At 45.4% G+C, this 21,226-nt stretch overlaps 1 protein-coding gene across 1 annotated transcript in view; it reads left to right on the top strand.

Moving 5' to 3' along the window:
- The first annotated feature begins 1,951 nt into the window (after positions 1–1,951).
- The window catches only part of LOC121433492 (protein phosphatase 1 regulatory subunit 7), a 29,575-nt gene continuing 10,300 nt past the window's right edge, over positions 1,952–21,226 (top strand). The window contains exons 1-9 of the mRNA XM_041631941.1: positions 1,952–2,085; positions 4,625–4,753; positions 9,366–9,421; positions 9,934–9,999; positions 10,469–10,599; positions 11,382–11,544; positions 13,551–13,667; positions 17,327–17,431; positions 21,046–21,132. Coding sequence (XP_041487875.1) covers positions 2,034–2,085; positions 4,625–4,753; positions 9,366–9,421; positions 9,934–9,999; positions 10,469–10,599; positions 11,382–11,544; positions 13,551–13,667; positions 17,327–17,431; positions 21,046–21,132 — 906 coding nt within the window. The 5' untranslated portion in view covers positions 1,952–2,033. The remainder of the gene's footprint in view (positions 2,086–4,624; positions 4,754–9,365; positions 9,422–9,933; positions 10,000–10,468; positions 10,600–11,381; positions 11,545–13,550; positions 13,668–17,326; positions 17,432–21,045; positions 21,133–21,226) is intronic.

The following is a 21,226-nucleotide window of genomic DNA, read 5'->3' as shown; positions in this document are numbered from 1 at the left end:
GGTCAAGGCTAGGTCCTACAGAGGTCAGAGGCTCAGTTCTCTCTTTCCACCACGTGGATCCCAGGGATCAAACCCACACAGACTTTGGTAGCAAGTGCTGTTATCCCCTGAGCCATTTTGCTGAGCCCAAACTGTAGAGTTTCGATTCCTTTTGTTTTTTGAGGCAAGGTCTCCAGAGCACTGGAAGTGCTGGGAAGACAGGAAGGCATCATCAGCCTGACAACTGTTATCTTTGTGTGGAGCTGAGTACTAAACCCAGAGCAAACTCTGCATAAGGACTACTTGCCCTCAGTATTTTGCATATTACATACATAGGCACAGACACTCAATATGCGATCCTAAAAAGCAACAACTCAATATGAAATAAAAGCAGCTACATAGTGTTCAAGGCTCTATGACACACCTTGTCTCAAACAAAATAAAGATACGTAGGGGCTAGAAATTTTTGACTTTGGAATGTATAACTTTCCTTCAAGCCCGTTTTAATATCCAAGGTGTACATCTAGGTATCTAAATGCACTAATTACTGCTACTGCAAACAATGATACAACCACACTGTGGTTTTCTGCTTTTAGAACCAACCTATAAACAAAGCTCAGGACATTTAATTATGGCTCCCTAATACATTGCCAATGCCACCAAACCTTACTTCGTTTTTTAGAAGTTGTATAACTTCATAATACATTGCTATAAAAATCTTAATTTATAAAAGAAAAATACCATTCTTCAAGCTAAATTGTCAACGCTACAAATTTTTATTTTAAAATACAGGACCTGGGGAGTGGCTCCTTGGGTTATAAGTTCTTGTTATGCAAACATGAGGACCTGAGTTTAAATTTTTAATCACATAAAAAGCCAGGCATGGATGCACGTACCTGCAATCCCAGAATTAGGGGATGAAGATAAGTGAATCCCCAGCGCTCACTGGCCCGCTAGCCTAACCTAAAAGGAAAGCTTGGGGCATTCCGGTGCTGGCGGCTCCTGTGCGCGGGTCAAACGGCCGGAATCCGCCACCACCCGGGCCGGGGCCGGATGAAGGGAGTGCGGGCGCGCGAGGTAAGGGACCACGCCTCGCCGCCACCTGCAAGAGAACTTTAGAACGCGGGTGTCTCACCTGAGGCCGGCGATCGTTCCGGACCGATTCACAACGTGAAGATCCCGCGCGCTTCTACCTACTGACCAATCGTAGAACGAGTTGCGCAGAGTGACAGGCGACACGAACCAACCAGACACCCGTACGGGCGAGCCTCAGTGAAAGCGAGCGGCTGAGCGCGCGCAACGGTTGCTAAGGACTCACCAGCCACCACCCTACCGCGCCTCCAAAGAGCCAAAAGAGACCCGTTTCTCTGTCGCCCTCCCACCCCACCCCCAAGGGACTGCCGTTTACTCCCAGAGCGGACCAAGAACGGTGAGCGACGCGCAGCCCGCCTTTCGACGGCCACATTCTCAAGGAGGGCGGGGGATGAGCGGAAGTGGACGACGCGGAGTGAGGTGGGAGCGGCAAACGTGCGCCCCCGAGCCGGACCGCGGCCACCCCTCCCTCCTGCTCTGAGCATCCGCGAAAACCGGCCCGTGGCACAAGTCAGTCAACGCGCAGGCGCGGAATAAAGCCGTCTTCCCGGCCCACCGACCCGTCGTGCAGACACACATCAGCGAGGCTCCCGAGGTCGCAGATGCAAGTCTCACCTGCCTCATCTGTGGCCCGTTGCGCTCTCCTGACCGCCGTACCTCCACGCTTCCGAAAGTCGACATGGTGGTTTGGGCGAACCCGCAAGTTTGAAGTAGCTCCCATGCTTCCTGATGCCTTGCCGGGAAGTCGCCCTGCTCGCGTAGACGCCTCTCACTCCTCTTACACCTAGCTCAGGTGGAGCCGGCTCCCACGGGAACTACAACTCCCATGAAGCACTGCGTTCACGCAAGCGCGTCAACTCGCGCTTCTATGCTCGGTTCCATTGGTTGACTGACAGGGCCGGGAGTCCCGATTGGTCCATGGCCTGAGGCGACAGATTCCGGAAAGGGGTAGAGCAGCCAATATGGCGGCGGAGCGCGGCGCTGGGCAGCAACAGTCGCAGGAGATGATGGAGGGTGAGCGGCCCCTGCGGGCGACCGGGGAGCGGCGAGCTTGGGCTTGGGCGGGCACAGCCTCTTGCCGGATCGGAGCTCGGCCTCCAGCCATAGCCTCGGATCTCTGTCAGCTGCCAACCCGGCTGGACGGGGCGGAGAGGCTCAGAGCCCGAGAGCCCCGGCCGGAGGGCGGCAGCGGGCAGGGAAGACCGGAGCCCCGGGAACAACGTGGCGCGAGCCCGCCCAGGAAAGGGGGACGGACGAGGAAGCGGCGGCTATGGGAACCTAGTCTTAAAGCTCCAAGATTGACAGGCGAGGAGGCGGGGGACTGTCCTCTGTCAGCTCATTGGGAAACTGAGGTTTCAGGCTTGGGGACCTGCCAAGTCCATAGTTGTTCACGAGGCATGGATGGAAGAGTCTGCTCGGGAAGCGAATGGGTTGTGGCAGAGTGATGGGTGGCAAGGAGGTCCGGAGATAGTTTACGAGGCGGTGTCTTGTTTTCTTTACGTTCAGGATCTTGGACTAAATTCAACTTTCTTCCCTTTCTCATTGTGTTGAGTTGTGTCATCATATACATACATACATGCATACATGCATACACACATATATATTACATATGTGCATGTTTTGTACACAGTTGTTAGATACATAATCGTTACATGTGTGCATATTTATGTGTGTGTATGCATATATATAGCTGTGTGTGTGCGCGCACACACACAGGCGTATACTACCCATTGTAGCATCCGGCGAATCTGAACCCTTAAATGCCTTTTAAAGCCTCCTCTATTTTGGTGAGTTTTCCTTCTGGAAGAACAGTCACGCAGTCACTCTACTGAGAAGATTGCTAGGGAAGAGGGTTGCAGAGCAAGGAACAAGTGTGTTGGAAGAAAAGTCCAGTGTGTTTAAGAGTGGTGATGCTGCCCTGGGTTGGGCTTTGAAGGATCTCTAGATGTCATCCAGGCTGGGGACAGGTAGGGAGGACCATTCCAGAGAAAGGAAACCCAGTCCAAAGCAAAGGAGTATGGAAAAGAGTTTGACCTAAATTAACAGTCAGATGAGACGGGGGTTGGGAAGAGCCGGCAAGGCTTCCCAGAAAAGATTATGGAGAGCCTAAAAAGGGAGTCATGCTGGGGCTTTCTTTTACCTTTTCAGAGCAAGGAAATGTTTCTTCCTATCTCACCCTTCCCTCCTCCAGTATCTTTCTCCCCCTTCTTTCTCTGTTTCTCAGTAAAGTGCAAATACAAAAGCCAGGCTTTTCTCTCTTCCACTCCCACACCTGTCGTTACCAGCTGACACTTGTATTTCTATAGCCTCGTGTCTTTTGGCGGGGAGGGGTTTTGGGTTTGGTTGGTTGGTTTTTTGTGGGGTTGGTTTGTTTGTTTTAAGATAGGGTCTCACTATGTAGCTTTGTCTGGCCTGGAGTTTGCTATGCAGACCAGGCTGACCTAGAACTCAGAGATCTACCCATGTCAGTCTGCCAGAGTGCTGGAATTAAAGGCATGCACCTCCATGCTTAGTGAGCTCCATGTTTTGTCACCTTCTCTGTCATGGCCAATACCTTAAATCAGACCTTCCTCCTCCTGATATATTTTCCTTTTTGTTAGACTGTCATCCCCAGGGCCATGCAGCACACTGTCCCAAACTGTAGAACCTCTACTGACCTGAGGATAAAGGCACAGGTTGCAGCAACTGTCCCTTCTGTCCTCTGGTTCCTCAGAGACTGCTACACTGAACCTAGTTTCCCTAATCCTGGATCGCAGACTGTTATGTGCCTCTTGGTAACTCATACATTCTCCATGTCCTTCACACAGGCCACTCTTGTGCCCTTTCTCGTTTGGTCCTGATGGAGGTCTGGGGAGTGTACTCCCCTAACTCTTTTCTACGGATACGAAAATTGAGGTTTAGAAAAGAAGATCATTCGTCAGAGCCACGTGTCATTGTTGCTTTCTCACAGCCTGTTTATTTACTCTGAAAAGCTTTGCATTGGTAACATTGTCATGTGATCTTTTCACATTAGTAGGTTACCTGGCATCTGGCACTTGAGACAGATTCTCATTTTCATTGGAGCTCCTCCCTGCCCCCAGTCTGGTTTTAGCTAGCCTTGATTTCTTTCAGAATGTGGGGCCCTGTAAATTGAACCAGTTTTTCATGGCCAAATGGATAGTGGGACATCAATGAAGGTATGTGGTAGAGGGATCACAGTGGTCCCCTCTCATGGTGGACATCAGGTCAGCTGGGAGAGTCACCTGGAAGGTACTTCACTATGTGGTGCTGTTAGTGTTCCTGATCACAGGTGGCCTAGAGGCTTTTGGAACACTTGGCAGTTCTTTCCAAGCTCTTGGAGGGGAAGAACAGCTTGTTAGTTGTGCCCATGTGTCCTCTCGGGTCCTGTCTCTGTGTCTTAAATAGTGCTGGGACATAGAAGACATTCAAGTGTTCATATAAACTGAATTCAACTATTTCAGAAGCTGAGTTACAACTTGTGGTAATCTGTTCTCTGTTCCTCAAATGGTCACATGAAGTGGATGTGAATTCTCACTGATGTGTTTGGGTTCAGTTGACAGGCGGGTTGAATCTGAAGAATCAGGTGATGAGGAAGGGAAGAAGCACGGCGGTGGCATCGTGACGGACCTCAGCCAGCAGAGCCTGAAGGATGGAGTAGAACAGGGGGCGGAAGACCCAGAAGGTACTGGGCATGGTTAACCTTGAACTCACTATTGAGGGGGGAGTGTGCTGTTGAAGATTGCTGCTTCTTTGCGCGTGATATCTCCTCGTGGAAGCAGTTGTGTTCTTCAAAGGTCCCCAGTAGATTGGATAGCTGGGCATGCTGGCAGAGGACAGCCTGCTCTCTGCGGTGCTGCCTCAGCAACTAGCGGATTTACATTTATGGGTAGAGTAGATCCATTTCTGCTGAAGAGACAGTGCTACTACTGATGATATTGGCACTAATGTGTCACCTAGAGCAGAGCCAGAAAATGGTTTTTTAATCCTTTACTCAGAAAGTAGAATTTGAAGAGAGCATAGTGATTGACTGCTATGCTTCTGTACTGCCCCAGTGATGAGAAATCACTTCTTGTCCATCCTTGACATTTCTTATTTGAGACAGGATCTCACTATGTAGCCAGGCTGGTCTTGAAACCATTATGTAGCCCAGGCTGGCCTCAAACTCAGAGATCTGCCTACCGCTGCCTCCTAAGGATATGTGCTACTGTGCCTACATCCACCTCGATATTCATCTAGGCCTGAGAGACACCTGTTACAAGCGTAGGTGTTAGGGAGATCACTCCATTTGGAACTGAGCAGCTTCCTATGGTGGTTTTTTGGTTTTTTTGTTTTTTTGTTTTTGTTTGTTTGTTTTTTTGCTTTTTTGAGACAGGGTTTCTCTGTGGTTTTGGAGCCTGTCCTGGAACTAGCTCTGTAGACCAGGCTGGTCTCGAACTCACAGAGATCCACCTGCCTCTGCCTCCTAAGTGCTGGGATTAAAGGCGTGTGCCACCACCGCCCGGCTTCCTATGGTGGTTTTATATCCTCCTCAGTAATGGCCTATGCTTACATGTTTGCTCAGAAAATCAGTTTACATGGAAAAGAATGACAGAAAATATATAACGACAGGAAAATGTCTCAGCTGAATTGTTGGGGGGGACAAATTTGTAAGTAGGATGTATCTTAAAATATGACTTTTAGTTAAAAAGCATGAGTATTTAATTTTACCTGCTTAAAAAGAAAACACATTAGCATTGCTGAGGATCTCTTTTAACAGAAGACTTGAGAGGAAGCTGCCTCTTATGATTTTTCAGATTTGTATGGATTTTTCAGGTATTCATAATTATGCATTACCTTTATAAAAATAAATTTGCAAAAACATAGCTACTTTTTAAAATAGCATTGCTCACTGTGTGCCAGCAAAGATGATTGGTAACTATGGTAACCAAATTTTAAGGCAAAAGGAGATTACCACAAAAGTACCCACCACAGTTAGTTTGGAACTTCAGAGCTGATATTCTGGAGGTGATGTGGGTGGATAAAGCAAATGGGCACTGTCATCATCATTTGATTTAGTCACGGAAGGGCTGAGATCTATGCCACTGAAATATTAGGCTACCTGGAAGACTTGGAAGTTAGAGCAGCATGATCCTAGGATTTGTTTCCTGTTTGTTACTGTACTGGGTTTCTCACTGTAAAAGAACTCTAATGTGTGATAGGTGAGGAGAGTAGAAGTCCCATGTTAGCCAGAGATCCCTACTGCAAGGCAGGCCAGTTGGGCTAGAGCCCAGCTTACTAAAGTCCATGCTCTTGCCTCCAGGTGACTAGAACACATAGTAATTCTCTGGGAACATGTATTTCTACTCCTTAAAAATCTGGAACTGCTCATACTTATATAAGTTTCAGCAGAAGACATTCAAACGTCAATCATTACCTTCCTATTTTTCCTAACTTATGTATGTTTATATACATTTCACATTAATGAGGTATATATGTATACCGGTATGTATGTATGCATGTAGATGCCAGAAGACAGACTCAGGTGTTGTTCCCCAGTTTACTGTTTTTGAGACAAGGTCTCTTACTGGCCTAGAAATGGCCATTTACACTGACTGACTGCAGCAAGCCCACATGTTTGAACTTCTCAAGTACTGGGGTTACAAGTATACCATCATGCTCAACGTTTGTATGTGTGTTCCAGAGATCTAACTTAGGTCCCGGGCTTACACAACCCCTTCACTGAGTTACCTCCCAACCCCTCTCCCCCAGCTTTTTTTCTTCAGTACTAAGGATTGAACCCAGGGCCTCCTTACACCTGCTATACAAGACTCTACAGCTGAGCTATATCCCTAGACCCTTACTTTAAAAATTGCAACTATGATACTTTCAAAAGTTTGTTCCGCCAGGCGGTGGTGGTATGTGCCTTTAATCTTAGCACTCAGGAGGCAGAGGCAGGTGAATTTCTGTGAGTTTGAGGTCAGCCTGGTCTACAAGAGCTAGTTCCAGGATAGGCTCCAAAGCTACAGAGAAACCCTGTCTCGGGGGGCGGAAAAAAAAACACCAAACCAGAAGTTTGTTCCAGTTGGTAACTTTATTCCAGGTTAAACTGGTGTTTCAAGAAGGGACAGGAACAACCCATGCTGGATGCTGTTGTTAGACAGGAAATTTTGGGCTGTGCAGCACATATCCTGAGAAGCCTAGGAGAGCCCCATTTCTAACCCAGTGCGGCTGCTGGTTGTGCCAACTTTTAGTCTTCGTGTCTGGTTTGTACATCAGTGGCCTGGCTACTTGCCTTAGCTACAGTGCCTTCCTGTCACAACTTCCTGAGCTCATGGATGGTGAATTACTGCTTTTTTTTTTTTTTTTTTTTTTGAGGATAAGGGGACTCTTTTTTTTTGTTTGTTTTTGTTTTTGTTTTTGGTTTTGGTTTTTCGAGACAGGGTTTCTCTGTGGTTTTGGAGCCTGTCCCGGAACTAGCTCTTGTAGACCAGGCTGGCCTCGAACTCACAGAGATCCACCTGCCTCTGCCTCCCGAGTGCTGGGATTAAAGGCGTGCGCCACCACCGCCCGGCAAGGGGACTCTTGTAATGTCTTCTTGTTTGTCTAATTCCTTTTATTTAATACCAGATTAGTTCATATACTATAAATTATAGGTAAACAACAAAAGTAACATTTTAGTTGGGTACTGTTGACTACTGTAGAGAAGACATCATGGAAAGTCAGTGAAGTGAATGGCCATGGAGGGCCAGTTCTTTGTTATTAAGGTGGTCCCTTGCCACATGCTTCTCTCTAAGGCCTCCAATGAAGAAACAGGCTGACCAGCACATAGTCTGCTAATGTTTGGAGGAGCCAGATATGGGCTGAGGTCAAGAGTGTGTAAGCTGGCCCTACTATAGATGCAAGTGCGTGTTTGCACTAAGGAAAAGAAACACAGGAAAAGGGAGCCTAGGAAAAAAATGGTAATAAGTGATAAGAAGTTAAAGGAAATAGAGGCGAGAGTATTCTGGGACAAAACAGTTTAGACTCAAAGAAGCAATCAAAAAAAGCAGTCTGTTTCCTTCCTACAGAAAGTTTCAAGATAAAAAATGTCTTAAGGGAAACACCATCTATGACGCCATGCAGCTAGGTGTGGTGGTACTTATCTATCATCCCAGCATCTGGGACCTGAAACATTAGTATTAAAAATTCAAGGCTAAGGGCTGGAGAGATCGCTCGGTTGTTAAGAGCACTGGCTGCTCTTCCAAAAGACATGGATTCAATTCCCAGCACCCACATGTCAGCTCACAAGCACCTTGTAACTCTAGGTCCAGGGGACCTTCTACTGGTCTTTCAATTGGTGGACCGGTGTACCTGTAGACAAAGCACCCGTGTACATAAGATAAACATTTAACCAAGTTCAAGGCCAGCCTGAGCTACAGAATGAAACCGAGGCTGAGAAAAGGGGTGGGGCAGGAATCCAGTCAAAATAGCTTTATTTGGATGTCAATGGCTACAAAATAAGGCGAAAAACTATAAAACCACTAGGGAAAGCAGATGACACTTTGGTAATAAAGGGAAATGCTGTTAATCTCAAGTGTTTTGGGGATATGTGCACATGTATTTGCATTCTTCTGTTCCTTAATTCTTTCAGCATTATTTTTAATCAGGTTCTGATGAACTGCAAACGGGGCTTTCATATGAGACTCTCCACTGCAGCAGGAAGCAGTTTGTATCTGGCTCTCTAGGGCGGATAGTCTCATGACATCCAAATGGTCTTCTCTGCTGGAATTAGTTCACCAGGCTTCCAGTTGAGAAGTACCCTTAAATTATTCAGTGAAGCTCTTTGATCCTGTCTGTTGAGCTCTGCTTCATTTTGTTTCCCTCTCTGTCAGGGAAGCATCTGTAGATGCTGGGCTAGTTTCCAAAGCAATAAAAGGCACATCCCAGAACATGTAATACGCCCAGCATGAGCTGTATTCAAGTGGCCCAATTTATTGCCACAAACAGAAGGGAAAGAAGACATGGGTAGAGAGGCTTCTGGCAACACAAACTCCAGGGATTCCAAGGTGACAGTCATGATGGGAACGTGCTTCCCAACAGTGACTAGGCTTCCCTGGGTTCACCAAGACTCAGGCAGCTGCTTTCCTCCTCCTTCCCACCAAAAACTTCAAGCTGCCTTTTGGCTTCTTAGGAGGTTCAGAGGCACAGATGACTTTTGGAGGCTTTGCTATAACACTTCTCATCTTTAGTGTCCCTTGCATCAAACTTCTCCAGTCCTAGGGCAGATTAGCAACTCTTTATAAACAGAATTGTTCTTTTTGCTTGTTTGTTTTTAGAGGAACATGAGCTGACAGTGGATATGGAAACCATCAGCCTGGACCGAGATGCAGAGGTAATGCCGCCTGCGTGACTCAGCCTCAAAGGGCATGGTTACAGATGACCCTAGCTATCAGCTTCTTAAAGGTGGCAAATTAGTGACTAAAGAGATCACCCAAGACTTTTTTTGATTAGTTTGATTTCCTGTATTTTTAACACTAGCAGTTGAAATCTATTTCTGTTTAGATAGTTAAGACCTGTGTGACAAATGAAATGCTTTTGATTCAAGTTATATGTATCCAGTGGTCATATTGTTGATATGGGTCCTTAAACCCCCAATTTTGGAAAAGTGTGGATGTGGATATGTGTCCATTTGCTAGGGAATTGGATTCAGATTAACCACTGGGTCAGTTTTACATAAAACTAACATAAATCACAACTAAACAAAATGTCGACCTGCCAATCACAAATGGATCTACTAGCCTCACAGCCTCTCCCTTCCCTTCTCTTCTGGCATTCTCCTAAGCAGCTCCTGGCCAGGTCTCCAGAAACTCTGATGGTTCTAAGCAAAATTCCTCTGTGTTTCAGGATGTTGATCTGAATCACTATCGTATTGGAAAGATTGAAGGCTTCGAGGTGCTGAAGAAAGTGAAGGTGAGAGGAATCTGTCCTTGGCACACAAGGTGACTTGGTAACATTTACTTGGAGAATATGCATAATCCTTGTTCCCATCCTGTGGGTGACGCTGGCCTATATTCTCATGTTTCTCTTCTGAGTGGGACAGGTGGGAAGTCTGGGCTCTAGTACTGCCTTGGCGAGACCTTGCAGTCTCCTGTACTAGCTCACTACAGTTAAGTTTACTTCTCAAAATGGAGCCCAGTAAAGGTTCCTCCAACTGCGAGAACTTGACTTACACTCCAACCCTATTCAGGGCCTTCCTCCCCAAACAGGTATGCTCAATATGGGTCTTCCTGACTTTCCTTTGGGCCTATGCATGTTCTCAAGTAGAGGAGAGTAATTCCAGCTTCTTATCCCCACTCACTGCCCCTTGAAGGTCAGCATGAAATAGCCCCAGGAGTGTGGCCCTGTGTTTGCCAATGCTGATCCTCTTCCTATCCTCCAGTCACTCTGCCTACGTCAAAACTTAATTAAATGCATTGAGAACCTGGAGGAACTGCAGAGTCTTCGAGAACTGGATCTCTATGATAATCAGATCAAGAAGATTGAGAATCTGGAGGCGCTGACAGAACTGGAGTGAGTAGGGAGACCCAGAGGAGATGGGATGGGTTGGGTGACGAGGGTGACCTACCCACTGCCTGGCTATAGTCCTGGAGAGCTACCCTGTGCTAGAGCTCTAAGAGGGAGCAACAGTTTCTTACATGCCGTTAACATTGAAGGCTGAGTTCATTCAATAATGATGTAAGAACTGGGAAGTAGGATCTTTAATCCATAATCCCCTTTTTAAAAAACAAGTGTCAGCCACTACAGGGATCAGCTTTACCTGGCTATAGCCTTATCTGGCTTCATTCCTTTGTTGGTGCTGGCTTTTGTTTTTGTTTCTTTTTGAGATCATGTCTGAAGTAGCCCAGGCTGAACTGAACTCTCTGTAGATGAGATGATCTTGAATTTTGAGCCCTCTGCCTCCACCTCTCCAGTATTGGCCTTACAGACATGTGCCACCATGCCCATCTGTTTTGATTTTTCTTTGTTTCAGTTTTAGTCCAACACCACTCAGGTTGAACATGGTACTAGGCTCTGCCGTGGACACAGGCATAAATGAAGCCTGGTTTCTGCTCTAGATAGGGCAGTTAGGAAACAGTGTTCATAGCCTGCAGGTTGCCTTTACTGCCCTCCAGGCGCCAGACAGCTTCATGGTCCCATAGGTCAGCTCCAGTGTGAGCCAGTCAGTGAGTGATGGGGCCATGGTGAGATCCAACCTCCTAGTGACTGCAGATCCTGGAGGCAGATATCCTCTAAGTGGAATTCTGACTCCTATGTTCCTGTGTTCCTTCAAGAAATATTTTGCTTCTTTCCAGGACTCTAGATATTTCTTTTAATCTGCTAAGGAACATTGAAGGGATTGACAAACTGACACAGCTGAAAAAACTCTTCTTGGTCAACAATAAGATCAGTAAAATTGAGAACCTAAGTACCTTACATCAACTACAGATGCTGGAGCTGGGCTCGAACCGCATCCGAGTAAGTACAGATGGATCTGCAGTGGTGCACATAGGGTATGTGCTCGGCTGAGGCTTTGTTAGGTTCATGTTGTTTGGAGGATGCAGGGAAATAGTTAAGGAAAACTGTTAACTGGAAGCCAATATTTTTTTAATTCATTTATTTATTTTACATCCTGGCCACAGCCTCCCCTCCATTATTCCCTCCAGTCCCTCTCCACCATTCCTCACCCCCAACCCCTCCTCTTCCATCTCCATCTAGGAAAGGACACATCTCCTATGAATATCAATAAAACATAGTGTATCAAATTGCAGTAAGACTAAGCACCTCCCCATGTGTTAAGTCTGGGCAGGATGACCCAGTATGAGGAGTAAGGTCCCAAAAGCCAGTAAAAGAGTTGGAGTCAGCCCCTGTTCCCGTTGTTAAGAGTACCAAGCTACACAACTGTAACATATATGCAGAGTGCCTAGGCCAGTCTCATGCAGGCTCCCTGGTTGTCGGTTCAGTCTAGTTTCCGTCAGCCCCTGTGAGCCCAGGTTAGTTGATTATGTGAGCTTGGAAGCCAGTATTAATAAGAACTGTGCTCACACCGACTGATCTTGTCTGGTAATTAGCTTTCATGGCTCTTCATCTGTATCATGGTCCTGTGCCAAGCTAGTGCCAGCTGTGCTCCATAAAGAAAGCCAACTAAGCTTTTCTTTTAAACCTGTTCATAGTAGTTTTCTTTCATCTGTAACTGAGGTGTGTTTCACACTTGCAGTGATCATGTGATAAGCAAGATTTTTACAGCTGAAATGTCCCCCCAGAACACTGGGGCTGGTCCTTCATCCCCTAAAAATGTCCTCTGGCAGAATTTGGTTTGATGTTCAAGATCCATTTGACCTTGAAAACATGGGTCAGAATGAAAATGAAAGGCCTTTGAAAAAAGGAGTGCTACAGTGTTCCACAGAAACAAAACTAAGTCTTTTGAGATAGTGTCTCACTTACTGTGTAGCCCAGACTGTCCTAGAACTCACAGAGATCTCCCAGTACCAAGATTAAAGGCATATACTACTACACCCAGCAAAACCCAAGTTTTTGCCAGTTGACACATAACAGCTAGGGAAAGTGCCTTGTATCTGACAGTCAGGAACCTCAGAGGGTCATATAAGTTCTGATATTGGAAGAGGATCTGCCAGGCAGAAGAGGGAGGCTTACCCATGGGCACACACAAGGGTTTTGTCAGTCTTAAAACTATATGAGCCTAGTTTTGACATCTTGTGTCATTGTGCTGTGTCTATCCTCAGTCTGCTTGGTTAGTGACTGAGCAGGTATTTACATGCCTGTGTCTGCCACTCCATGTGTGAAGTAGCTCCCAGTTGGTGTTTGGAAGTACTGTACCACACTTTGTGGCCTGCCCTTATGGTTCTTCAAGAGCCATCAGGGTACAAAACCAGGACTAAGTAGATGTGACTGCACCAAGGAGAAGCAAGGGACGAGGAATGGGAACAGCCATGGGGCATCCCTCATGAACTTCTGAGATCAAGGTTCCCAGTATCTTGATTTCTGTAGAGGCCTAGGCTCATGGGAATGCATAGTCTCAAAAGCTGTGTAGAATGAAATGCCACTTAGGCCAGAGAAATCAGCGAGCTTATGAGTTTTCAAATAATCCCAGAGCTCTGAAAGTATGAGAGTTGGCCGGGTGGTAGTAGCATATTGCCTTGGGAGGCAGAAGCAGGCGAGTTTCTGAACTGGAGGCCAGCCTGGTCTACAGGTATCCAGAGTGAATTCCAGGACATCCAGGGCTATACAGAGAATCTCTTGTTTCAAGAAACGAGGGGGGGGGGGAGAGAAAGAGATTTTGGGTTTGGGAGTGAGCCCCAGGAATCAGTCTTCAATCCTCCATCATTTTCGTTCTTTTCCACACTGTATATTCAAGAGATAGTTCATTAGCAAGTTCCCAGAGTCCAAACATCACAGAGCTGAAGTCTTAGATTGCCTCATCTTATGGTCTAGATTCTTTACTTGATGTTTTGTCTGTTTGACAGGCAATTGAAAATATCGACACGTTAACCAACCTGGAGAGTTTGTTTCTGGGGAAAAACAAAATTACAAAACTTCAGAACCTGGATGCACTTACCAACCTGACAGTCCTCAGTATGCAGGTACTGGGCCTCACCAGCTCCCAGCTTCTCATTCTTACAGGGCCAGACCCATCACACTCAACCTGTTTTATTCCCTTAGTATGTCCGTGACCAACACTGTTTCACAGTCAGTAGATGGTGGAAACATTAGAATCCACAGATCATAGTACATACACATATATTCTAAACTAAAATTCTGTTCTTCTTATATAATTTATTTTTACTTTTAAGGATTTCAATTTTGGGAGATGGAAAGATGGTTAAGAGCACCAGCTACCCTTCCAGAGGATCCAAGTTCGATTCCTAGCACCCACATGGTGACTCACAGATGTTTCGTTCCACAAAATCTGACACATTTCTTCTGGCCTCCACAGGCACTAGTCACATATGTGATGATATACAGACAGACAGACATTCAGGCAAAACACCCACACACATAAATTTAATTTTTAAAAGATAGAATTTCATTCCTTGGACTGAAGAGATGGTTCAGAAGTTAAGAACACTGGTTGCTCTTCCACGCAATTCAGGTTCACTTCCTAGCACCCACATGGCAACTCACAAATATCTGTAACTCTAGTCCAATAGCCTCTTCTGGCTTCTGAGGGCACCAGGCGAGCATGTGATGCACAGACATACATGCAGGCAAACGTTTATGCACATAAAATAATAGTGATGTTCATTCCTTTCTCTATTGGCAGTTGAGCAATAAATGAACTCTGTGGCCATCTTTAGCAGGGAGAGCTCACTCCAGTCCTCTCAAGTGTATCTGTTCAGTGGCAGAACTTCTCTGTCCGTACTTCACAGAGAGGGCAGACCTTGTGAGACCATGGGTTTGAGGACAGTTCAGCTGGTCAGCACTGATGTATGTATAGGCTCGTTAACTTTTATTTTTAATTAAGACAAGGTCTCACTATGTAACTCTTGATGGCCTGGAACTCACTATAAACCAGGCTGGTCTCAAACTTACAAGAAATCCTGCTGTCTCTGTCTCCTGTATACTGGGATTAGAGGTGTGCAGCACTATGGCTGATTCATGTGGACTTTGTTGTTGGTTTTAGAGGTTTCGTTTTTGTTTGGCAGAATCAGACCTTGAAGGGTTAAAGGGAGATATGCCTGGGTGTGCCTGGGATGCCTTGTGTGGCAGGTCCCACTGACATGGCACAGGAACCTCATAGACTGAGTAAAACAAGTGTCTTACAGACGACTTCAAAGAGAAATTTTTGAATTGTAATTAAGTTGTAAGATACTCTAAAAGAAATGAAAATTGCTTCCTTCCAAACAAAAATGAGCCTGGCGGTGGTGGCACACACCTTTAATCCTAGCACCCGGGAAGCAGAGGCAGGTGAATCTCTGTGAGTTCGAGGCCAGCCTGGTCTACAGAGCTAGTTCCAGGACAGGCTCCAAAGCTACAGAGAAACCCTGTCTCAAAAAAAAAGTTAGGACAGGAGAGATGACTCAGTGAGTAAAGGTGCTTGTTGCCAAGCCTGATGATCTGAGTTCAATTCCCCAGGTCCCATATAATGGAGAAAACGGATTTCCTGCAAGTTTTCTGATGTCTACCAGTACACCCACATATACACATTACACATACTAAATATTCAAAACAAAAACAAAACCCATGATACTTTGAGGAGAGCTAGAAAGCAGTTGAGTGCTCTGGATGCTCTTCCAGAGAACCTGGGTTCATTCTCAATGTCCACATGGCAGCTCCAACAACCTCTTCTGGCCTCAGCACCAGGCATGCATGTGGTACACAAACATACATACAGATAGAACACCCATACACAAAAAACAAAAATGTTTTCATTGATACTTTTGAGATTTTTAAATTGTTATAGTAAGAGGTCCAGCAAGATGGCAGAGGAAGTAAAAGACTCCTGTTACCAAAACTGACCACCTGCCTGGCAGAGGTGACTCACACCTTTAATCTCAGCACTTCTGTAGAGGCAGGCAGATCTTTGTGAGTTCAAGGACAACCTAATATACAGAGCTAGTTTCAGGACAGCTCACACTGTCACACAGAGAAACCTTGTCTCAAGAAAACAAACAAACAGTGTAGTAGGAGCTTCGGGCCACTTCCTGCCAGCCACATGGCTAGCTTATGCCCCGAAATAACAACACACAAATTGTATTCTTTTAAACACTGCCTGGCCCATTAGTTTCAGCCTCTTATTGGCTAATTCTCACATCTTGCTTTAACCCATATTTAGTAATAAGTGTAGCAGCACGAGGTGGTGGCTTACCGAGAAGGATCTTAACCTGCGTCCATCTTGGAGAGGAGAGCTATAGCGTCTGCCTCATTTCCCTTCTTCCCAGCATTCTGTTCGGTCTTAATTAACCAATGAAAGCAACAGATAGATAGAAGACACTCCCACATCAAAACAGAAACAAAACAAAAAATCTGTATTCAATCCCTAGCACCCATATGATAAAAGGTGCAAATTGACTCTACAAGTTGTCCCCTGACCTCCGTGTACCCGCCATTACATGGTCATATGCACATAAATACACAAGACAAATCTATTTCTTAATTACTTCAAATAAACCTTCAGATACATCTAAAAAAAAGTATGATTTTCATATAAAAACCCCAAACTTCAACATGATATTCAACCCAGTACAACAGACCCAAAATGTTAGTCCTCTTCTCAAGTCCCATTTCAAGAATATTTTAATTTTTTGATTTTATTATGTTTGTTTGTTTTAGTTATACAGACAGGGTGTTTCTGTGTAGCTCTGGCTATCTGGGAACTTACTCTGTAGGCCAGGCTGGCTGCCTTGCCTCCTGAATGCCTATTTTTTATTTTTATATGTATGGCTGTTTTGCCTGCGTGTATGTCGGTGCTCTTGGAGGCCAGAAAAAAGCATCAGATACCCCGGAACTGGAGTGACAGATGATCATGAGCAGCTGTGTCCATTCTGGGAATGAAACCTAGGTCTTCTGAAAGACTAGCCAATGATCTTAATCACTGAACCACTTACCCATCCACCCCTACCTCCCAACACTTTTTAAATAAAATATGATAAATGGGAAACTTCATTTCTTTTTTTTTTTTTATTTATTATGTGTACAACATTCTGCTTCCCACACACCAGAAGAGGGCGCCAGATCTCATTACAGATGGTTGTGAGCCATCATGGTGGTTGCTGGGAATTGAACTCAGGACCTCTGGAAGAGCAGTCAGTGCTCTTAACCTCTGAGCCATCTCTCCAGCCCGGGAAACTTCATTTCTAAAGCCCTTGTATTTCTCACCTTCTGTGTAGCTGACTGCTCTTTTTCTTATCTTTTAATATTTTCCTGTGTGTGGTATGAATGTATGTGGTATGATTGTATGTGTATTCATGCACATTGTGTGTATGTGTTTGCTTGTGGAGACCCCAGATTAGATTAAATTTGGGAATCGCCCTTGATCGCTCTTCCACCTTATTCATAGAATGAGTCTCTTAGTCAAACCCAGAGCTAATTTTATGGCTAGTTTTGCTGACCAGCTTGCTCTGAGAATCACCTATCTCTGGGCTTCCATGGCTGGAATCACAGGCATGCCACCATACTCACCTGGCATTTATGTGGGTTCTGGAAGTTCAAATTTGGGTCTTCAAGCTTAAGTGGAAAATATTTTAACTACTTAACTATATCCTCAGCCCCAAGAATGATACTTTTTAATTCTCTTCTACAGAGCAATCGGCTAACAAAGATTGAGGGTCTACAGAGCTTGGTGAACCTGCGTGAACTATACCTCAGCCACAATGGTATCGAGGTTATCGAGGGCCTGGAGAACAACGTAAGAGCCCATTGGTCTGTCTGAGGGAGCTAAAGGGAGGTGAAGAGGAAGGGGCGGGTGCTGGCATCCACTGCCCTCCAGGCCTGGCCTCAGGTGGACATACTGCCAACAGGATGTGAGCTAAGGGCTCTCTACCCCAGTGAGTCAAAGGGCCAGCATGTCCCATGACTGCCTGTGGGGTTTCAACACAGCTATCACAGACAGACACCCTCCTAGGGCAGTTCACTGCACATCTGCCATGTATTCTAGGCCTTTGGGTGATTTAAAAAATCCTTACGTGCCCCTGTATCGCACAGATAGCTAACACAAGTATCATCAGCTCTGTCCTTCCCATTACTCCCTCTGGCCACTGAACTTCCTGCCTTACCTCAGCCTGTAAAGACTCCAGGGTGAGCCTAGCCTGCTTAGAAGGAAGAGCCATGCTCCCTGGCCCCACTCCTGGAGTCCAGAGTGCTGAAGGTCTCCTCCCCACTACCTTTCACCAATCTGTCCACTCCTCCCGCCCACCTCCAGCTTCCCATTCAAGAAGAGCTTCTCCTACTTACAGTTGCCTTTGTCTCACCTGTTTTTCCTCCAAGCATGATTCAAGACAAATAAAATATTCTTTCTTGTTCAATTTTACTGGGGTTGTTTTGTTTTGTTTCAGGGAAATGTTTTTTGTTTATTTGGTTGATTGGTTGCTTTTGTTAAATTGCCATCAAATGCAACAAGATTAGGTCAGGTTTTTGTTCTTGGAATCATCATTATTCAAATCTCATCATAGGTTCCTTTGCCCTTTGTGCCCCATCAGTGAAATTCTGGAGGAAAACCAGTGTTCTGAGTTTTAGTTCATCACTTGTATAAGAATTTTCAGGAAAGCTAAAATTTACCTGTTCAAAGTTTGGTAACCTTCCTCTAACTTTGTAATCAAATTAGGAATTTAGCTAGCATATGAAGCCAGGTGTGGTAGCACTCACCTATAATCACAGCACTTGAATGACGAAAGCAGGAGAATCAGAAGTTCAAGGCCAGCCTTGACTACTTCCTGAGTTCAAGGCTAGCCTAGGCAGCGTGAGACCCTGTCTCAAACACACATAAAACAATTAAAACCTGCGTGTGACCTTCTGTAGTGTAGGATGGTAGTTAAAAGGAGAGCCAGAGGCAGCAACTGGAGCAAGGGAACTTCAGAAAGCCTTGGGGCTGGGTGGGGTGAACACACTGACAGAGCACCAGTACCTCTGCTCCTCACAGGTAACAGTCCCCTCTAGGGGACCAGCATGTCTATCTGCTCTGTAATTCTCTCATGGTACAGGTCTGTCTTCAAACAGGAAAGAAGTGTGAGTGTAGAGTCTTACCCAAGGCATCTTATAGCTAAGTCTTAGTTACATGTCATGTCTGAAATAGAACAGAAATACTGTGTTAACAGTAACTGTCATCGTAATGTTTACCTTGATCAAATGTGACAGTCTTTCAGACTTATTTCATTATAAGTATTTACCTAATGTTCTCCCAAGTTTTATCTTAATCAAGAATTTACTTTCATGGTGGGAGAAAAACAAGTAACTTTTCCCAAGTGGCACGTTCACTGTCACTGGCCCACTTATCAAATGTTCTTTCTTTCTTTCTTTCTTCAGTGTCCCAAGGCACCTGTCTGGTGGATTTGGCTCTTCTGTGCCCTGAGATTTTTCCCTTCGTTAACCTAAAATGTTTATTCTGGCTCTTGACCTGGGTGTTTCTTTATCGTGTATATAAATTGCCTTCCCTACCCTGTTGTGTTGTTTTGTTTTTAATTTTAAAAAAAATCTTGTTTGATTTTGAATAAGCACTCAAATCCTCAAGCAGAAGGGGATTGAGTGTATAACTAGATCTCAGGTCAGAAAGGTTAGTGCGCCGTCCTGGGGGCCAGAGTCCACCACCAGCACTCTTCCTGCTGAGCCTTGGACTCAGATCTATCGTGGGTTTCAGACTACTACTGTTTTGCTAGTTTACAGTCTTGCTCATTGAGCTGTCACAAGTGCTGGGGAAGGATTCCGTTGGTGGGCTTGTTCTGTCCCAGCCTGCTGTGTCCTCGGGTTGACACTCTAGCCCCATATTGTTGTTTTATGGCTCTGTTGACTCTGAAGCTCAACGAATTGTTACTTGGTACTCTCATACCTGTGCTGTGTATCTGGAATCAGTGCTTCTAGCATGTGTGCCAGTGCTTGTGTGATGCTTATATGGGATGTGGAGGCGGGTAGGGTGGTACTGTGGAACCTTCAAGGGATTAGGAAGCCACACCTGTGACATTTTTTAATCAATAGCTACTGACTATGAATTTTTTTAAAATTTCCATTAAAACTTGGAAAGGTTTGGGATCAAGATACCAGGAATGCAGTAGAAAACAAGGACCATGAGTCTCTAAAGTGCTGAGAGATCTTTAGAGCAGATGAGGGAAGGACTTCCAGCCAGCTGTAAGATTGCCATGGAGTCTAGGAAAGCATCCCAGTGGTTTGTTAAAACATATTGGCAAGCACTATAAGTTACGGTAGACTTAATTTTCACCATGACATTGTTCTGCTGTTGAATCTTGAAACTATAACCATGAAAACAATTATAAAGCCAGGCAGTGGTGGCGCATGCCTTTAATCCCAGCACTCAGGAGACAGAGGCAGGTGAGTCTCTGAGTTCGAGGCTAACCTGGTCTACAGAGCTAGCTGTTAAGATACCCAGGGCTACACAAAGAAACCCTGTCTGGTGTGGGGGAAGGAGAGATAGGGCACAATGCTGTATCTTGCAGGTTACTTGGTACCCACAGACACCATCTTCAGCTGCTAAGGTCCCACTTGCCTTCATTGCTTCCCTAAGTTCTAGCAGGCCCCGATATTAGCCCTTCAGTACCTAGGCCTTCCTGGCATCGCCCCAGGTAGCTTTGACCAAGACAGGAAGGCCTTGGGGGCTGGAGAGATGGCTCAGAGGTTAAGAGCACTGACTGCTCTTCCAGAGGTCCTGAGTTCAATTCCCAGCAACCACATGGTGGCTCACAACCATCTGTAATGAGATCTGGTGCCCTCTTCTGGCTTGCAGGCATACACACAGACAGAATATTGTAAACATAATAAATAAACAAATATTTAAAAAAATCAAATGAAAAAAAGAAAGCATATTTAAAAAAAAAAAAAACAGGAAGGCCTCTTTGTTATTCCTCCCACTTCTACTGTGTGCCTGGAGTATCTTGTCCTCACCCAAACCTCAAGCTCCTCAGCCTCACTGAAGAAAGGAATTCCACTGTCAGTAATTCAGCGCTGTATTTCCTCACAGTAATCACTAAAGACTTGCTACAACGGTTGTCATTCCTTCCTCAAAGCTCAGAGTCACTGCTCTCCCCAGACCCCAAGAACAGGAACAAGGGTTTTACTGGGGTCCTCCACAGTTCAGGAACGGTGAGGGCTTCATGAGGTTTTGAACAAAAGCACTGCATCAGGTCCAGCTGAGGAAGCCACAGGAAGTGGGTAGGTGGTATCAGTCTAGCTCTATCAAAGTCACCCCAAGGCACATAGAGGGTAGCTATGCAGTCTTCAGCTCAGCCTCACACTGTTGCATGTGGTTGCATGCTGCTATTGAAGTTCAGTAATCCAGAAAAAATTTTCTTATTTTAGAACAAACTCACCATGTTGGACATTGCATCAAATAGGATAAAAAAGATTGAAAATATCAGCCATCTAACAGAACTGCAAGAATTCTGGGTAAGTCTTAAACATAGTGGGATTGGCATCTCTCTCTTTGGCTCAGTGGGTCCTGTTGAGTAAAACATGTGAATGAATGAAAGTCTGCTAGTCC

This window comes from Microtus oregoni, unplaced genomic scaffold (genome assembly GCF_018167655.1).
Source record: "Microtus oregoni isolate MIOR12 unplaced genomic scaffold, Mior012 000038F_ref0000394, whole genome shotgun sequence".
Lineage (NCBI taxonomy): Eukaryota > Metazoa > Chordata > Mammalia > Rodentia > Cricetidae > Microtus > Microtus oregoni.
Note: the sequence above shows the minus strand (reverse complement) of the source record. Positions and strands in the feature narration are given on the sequence as shown.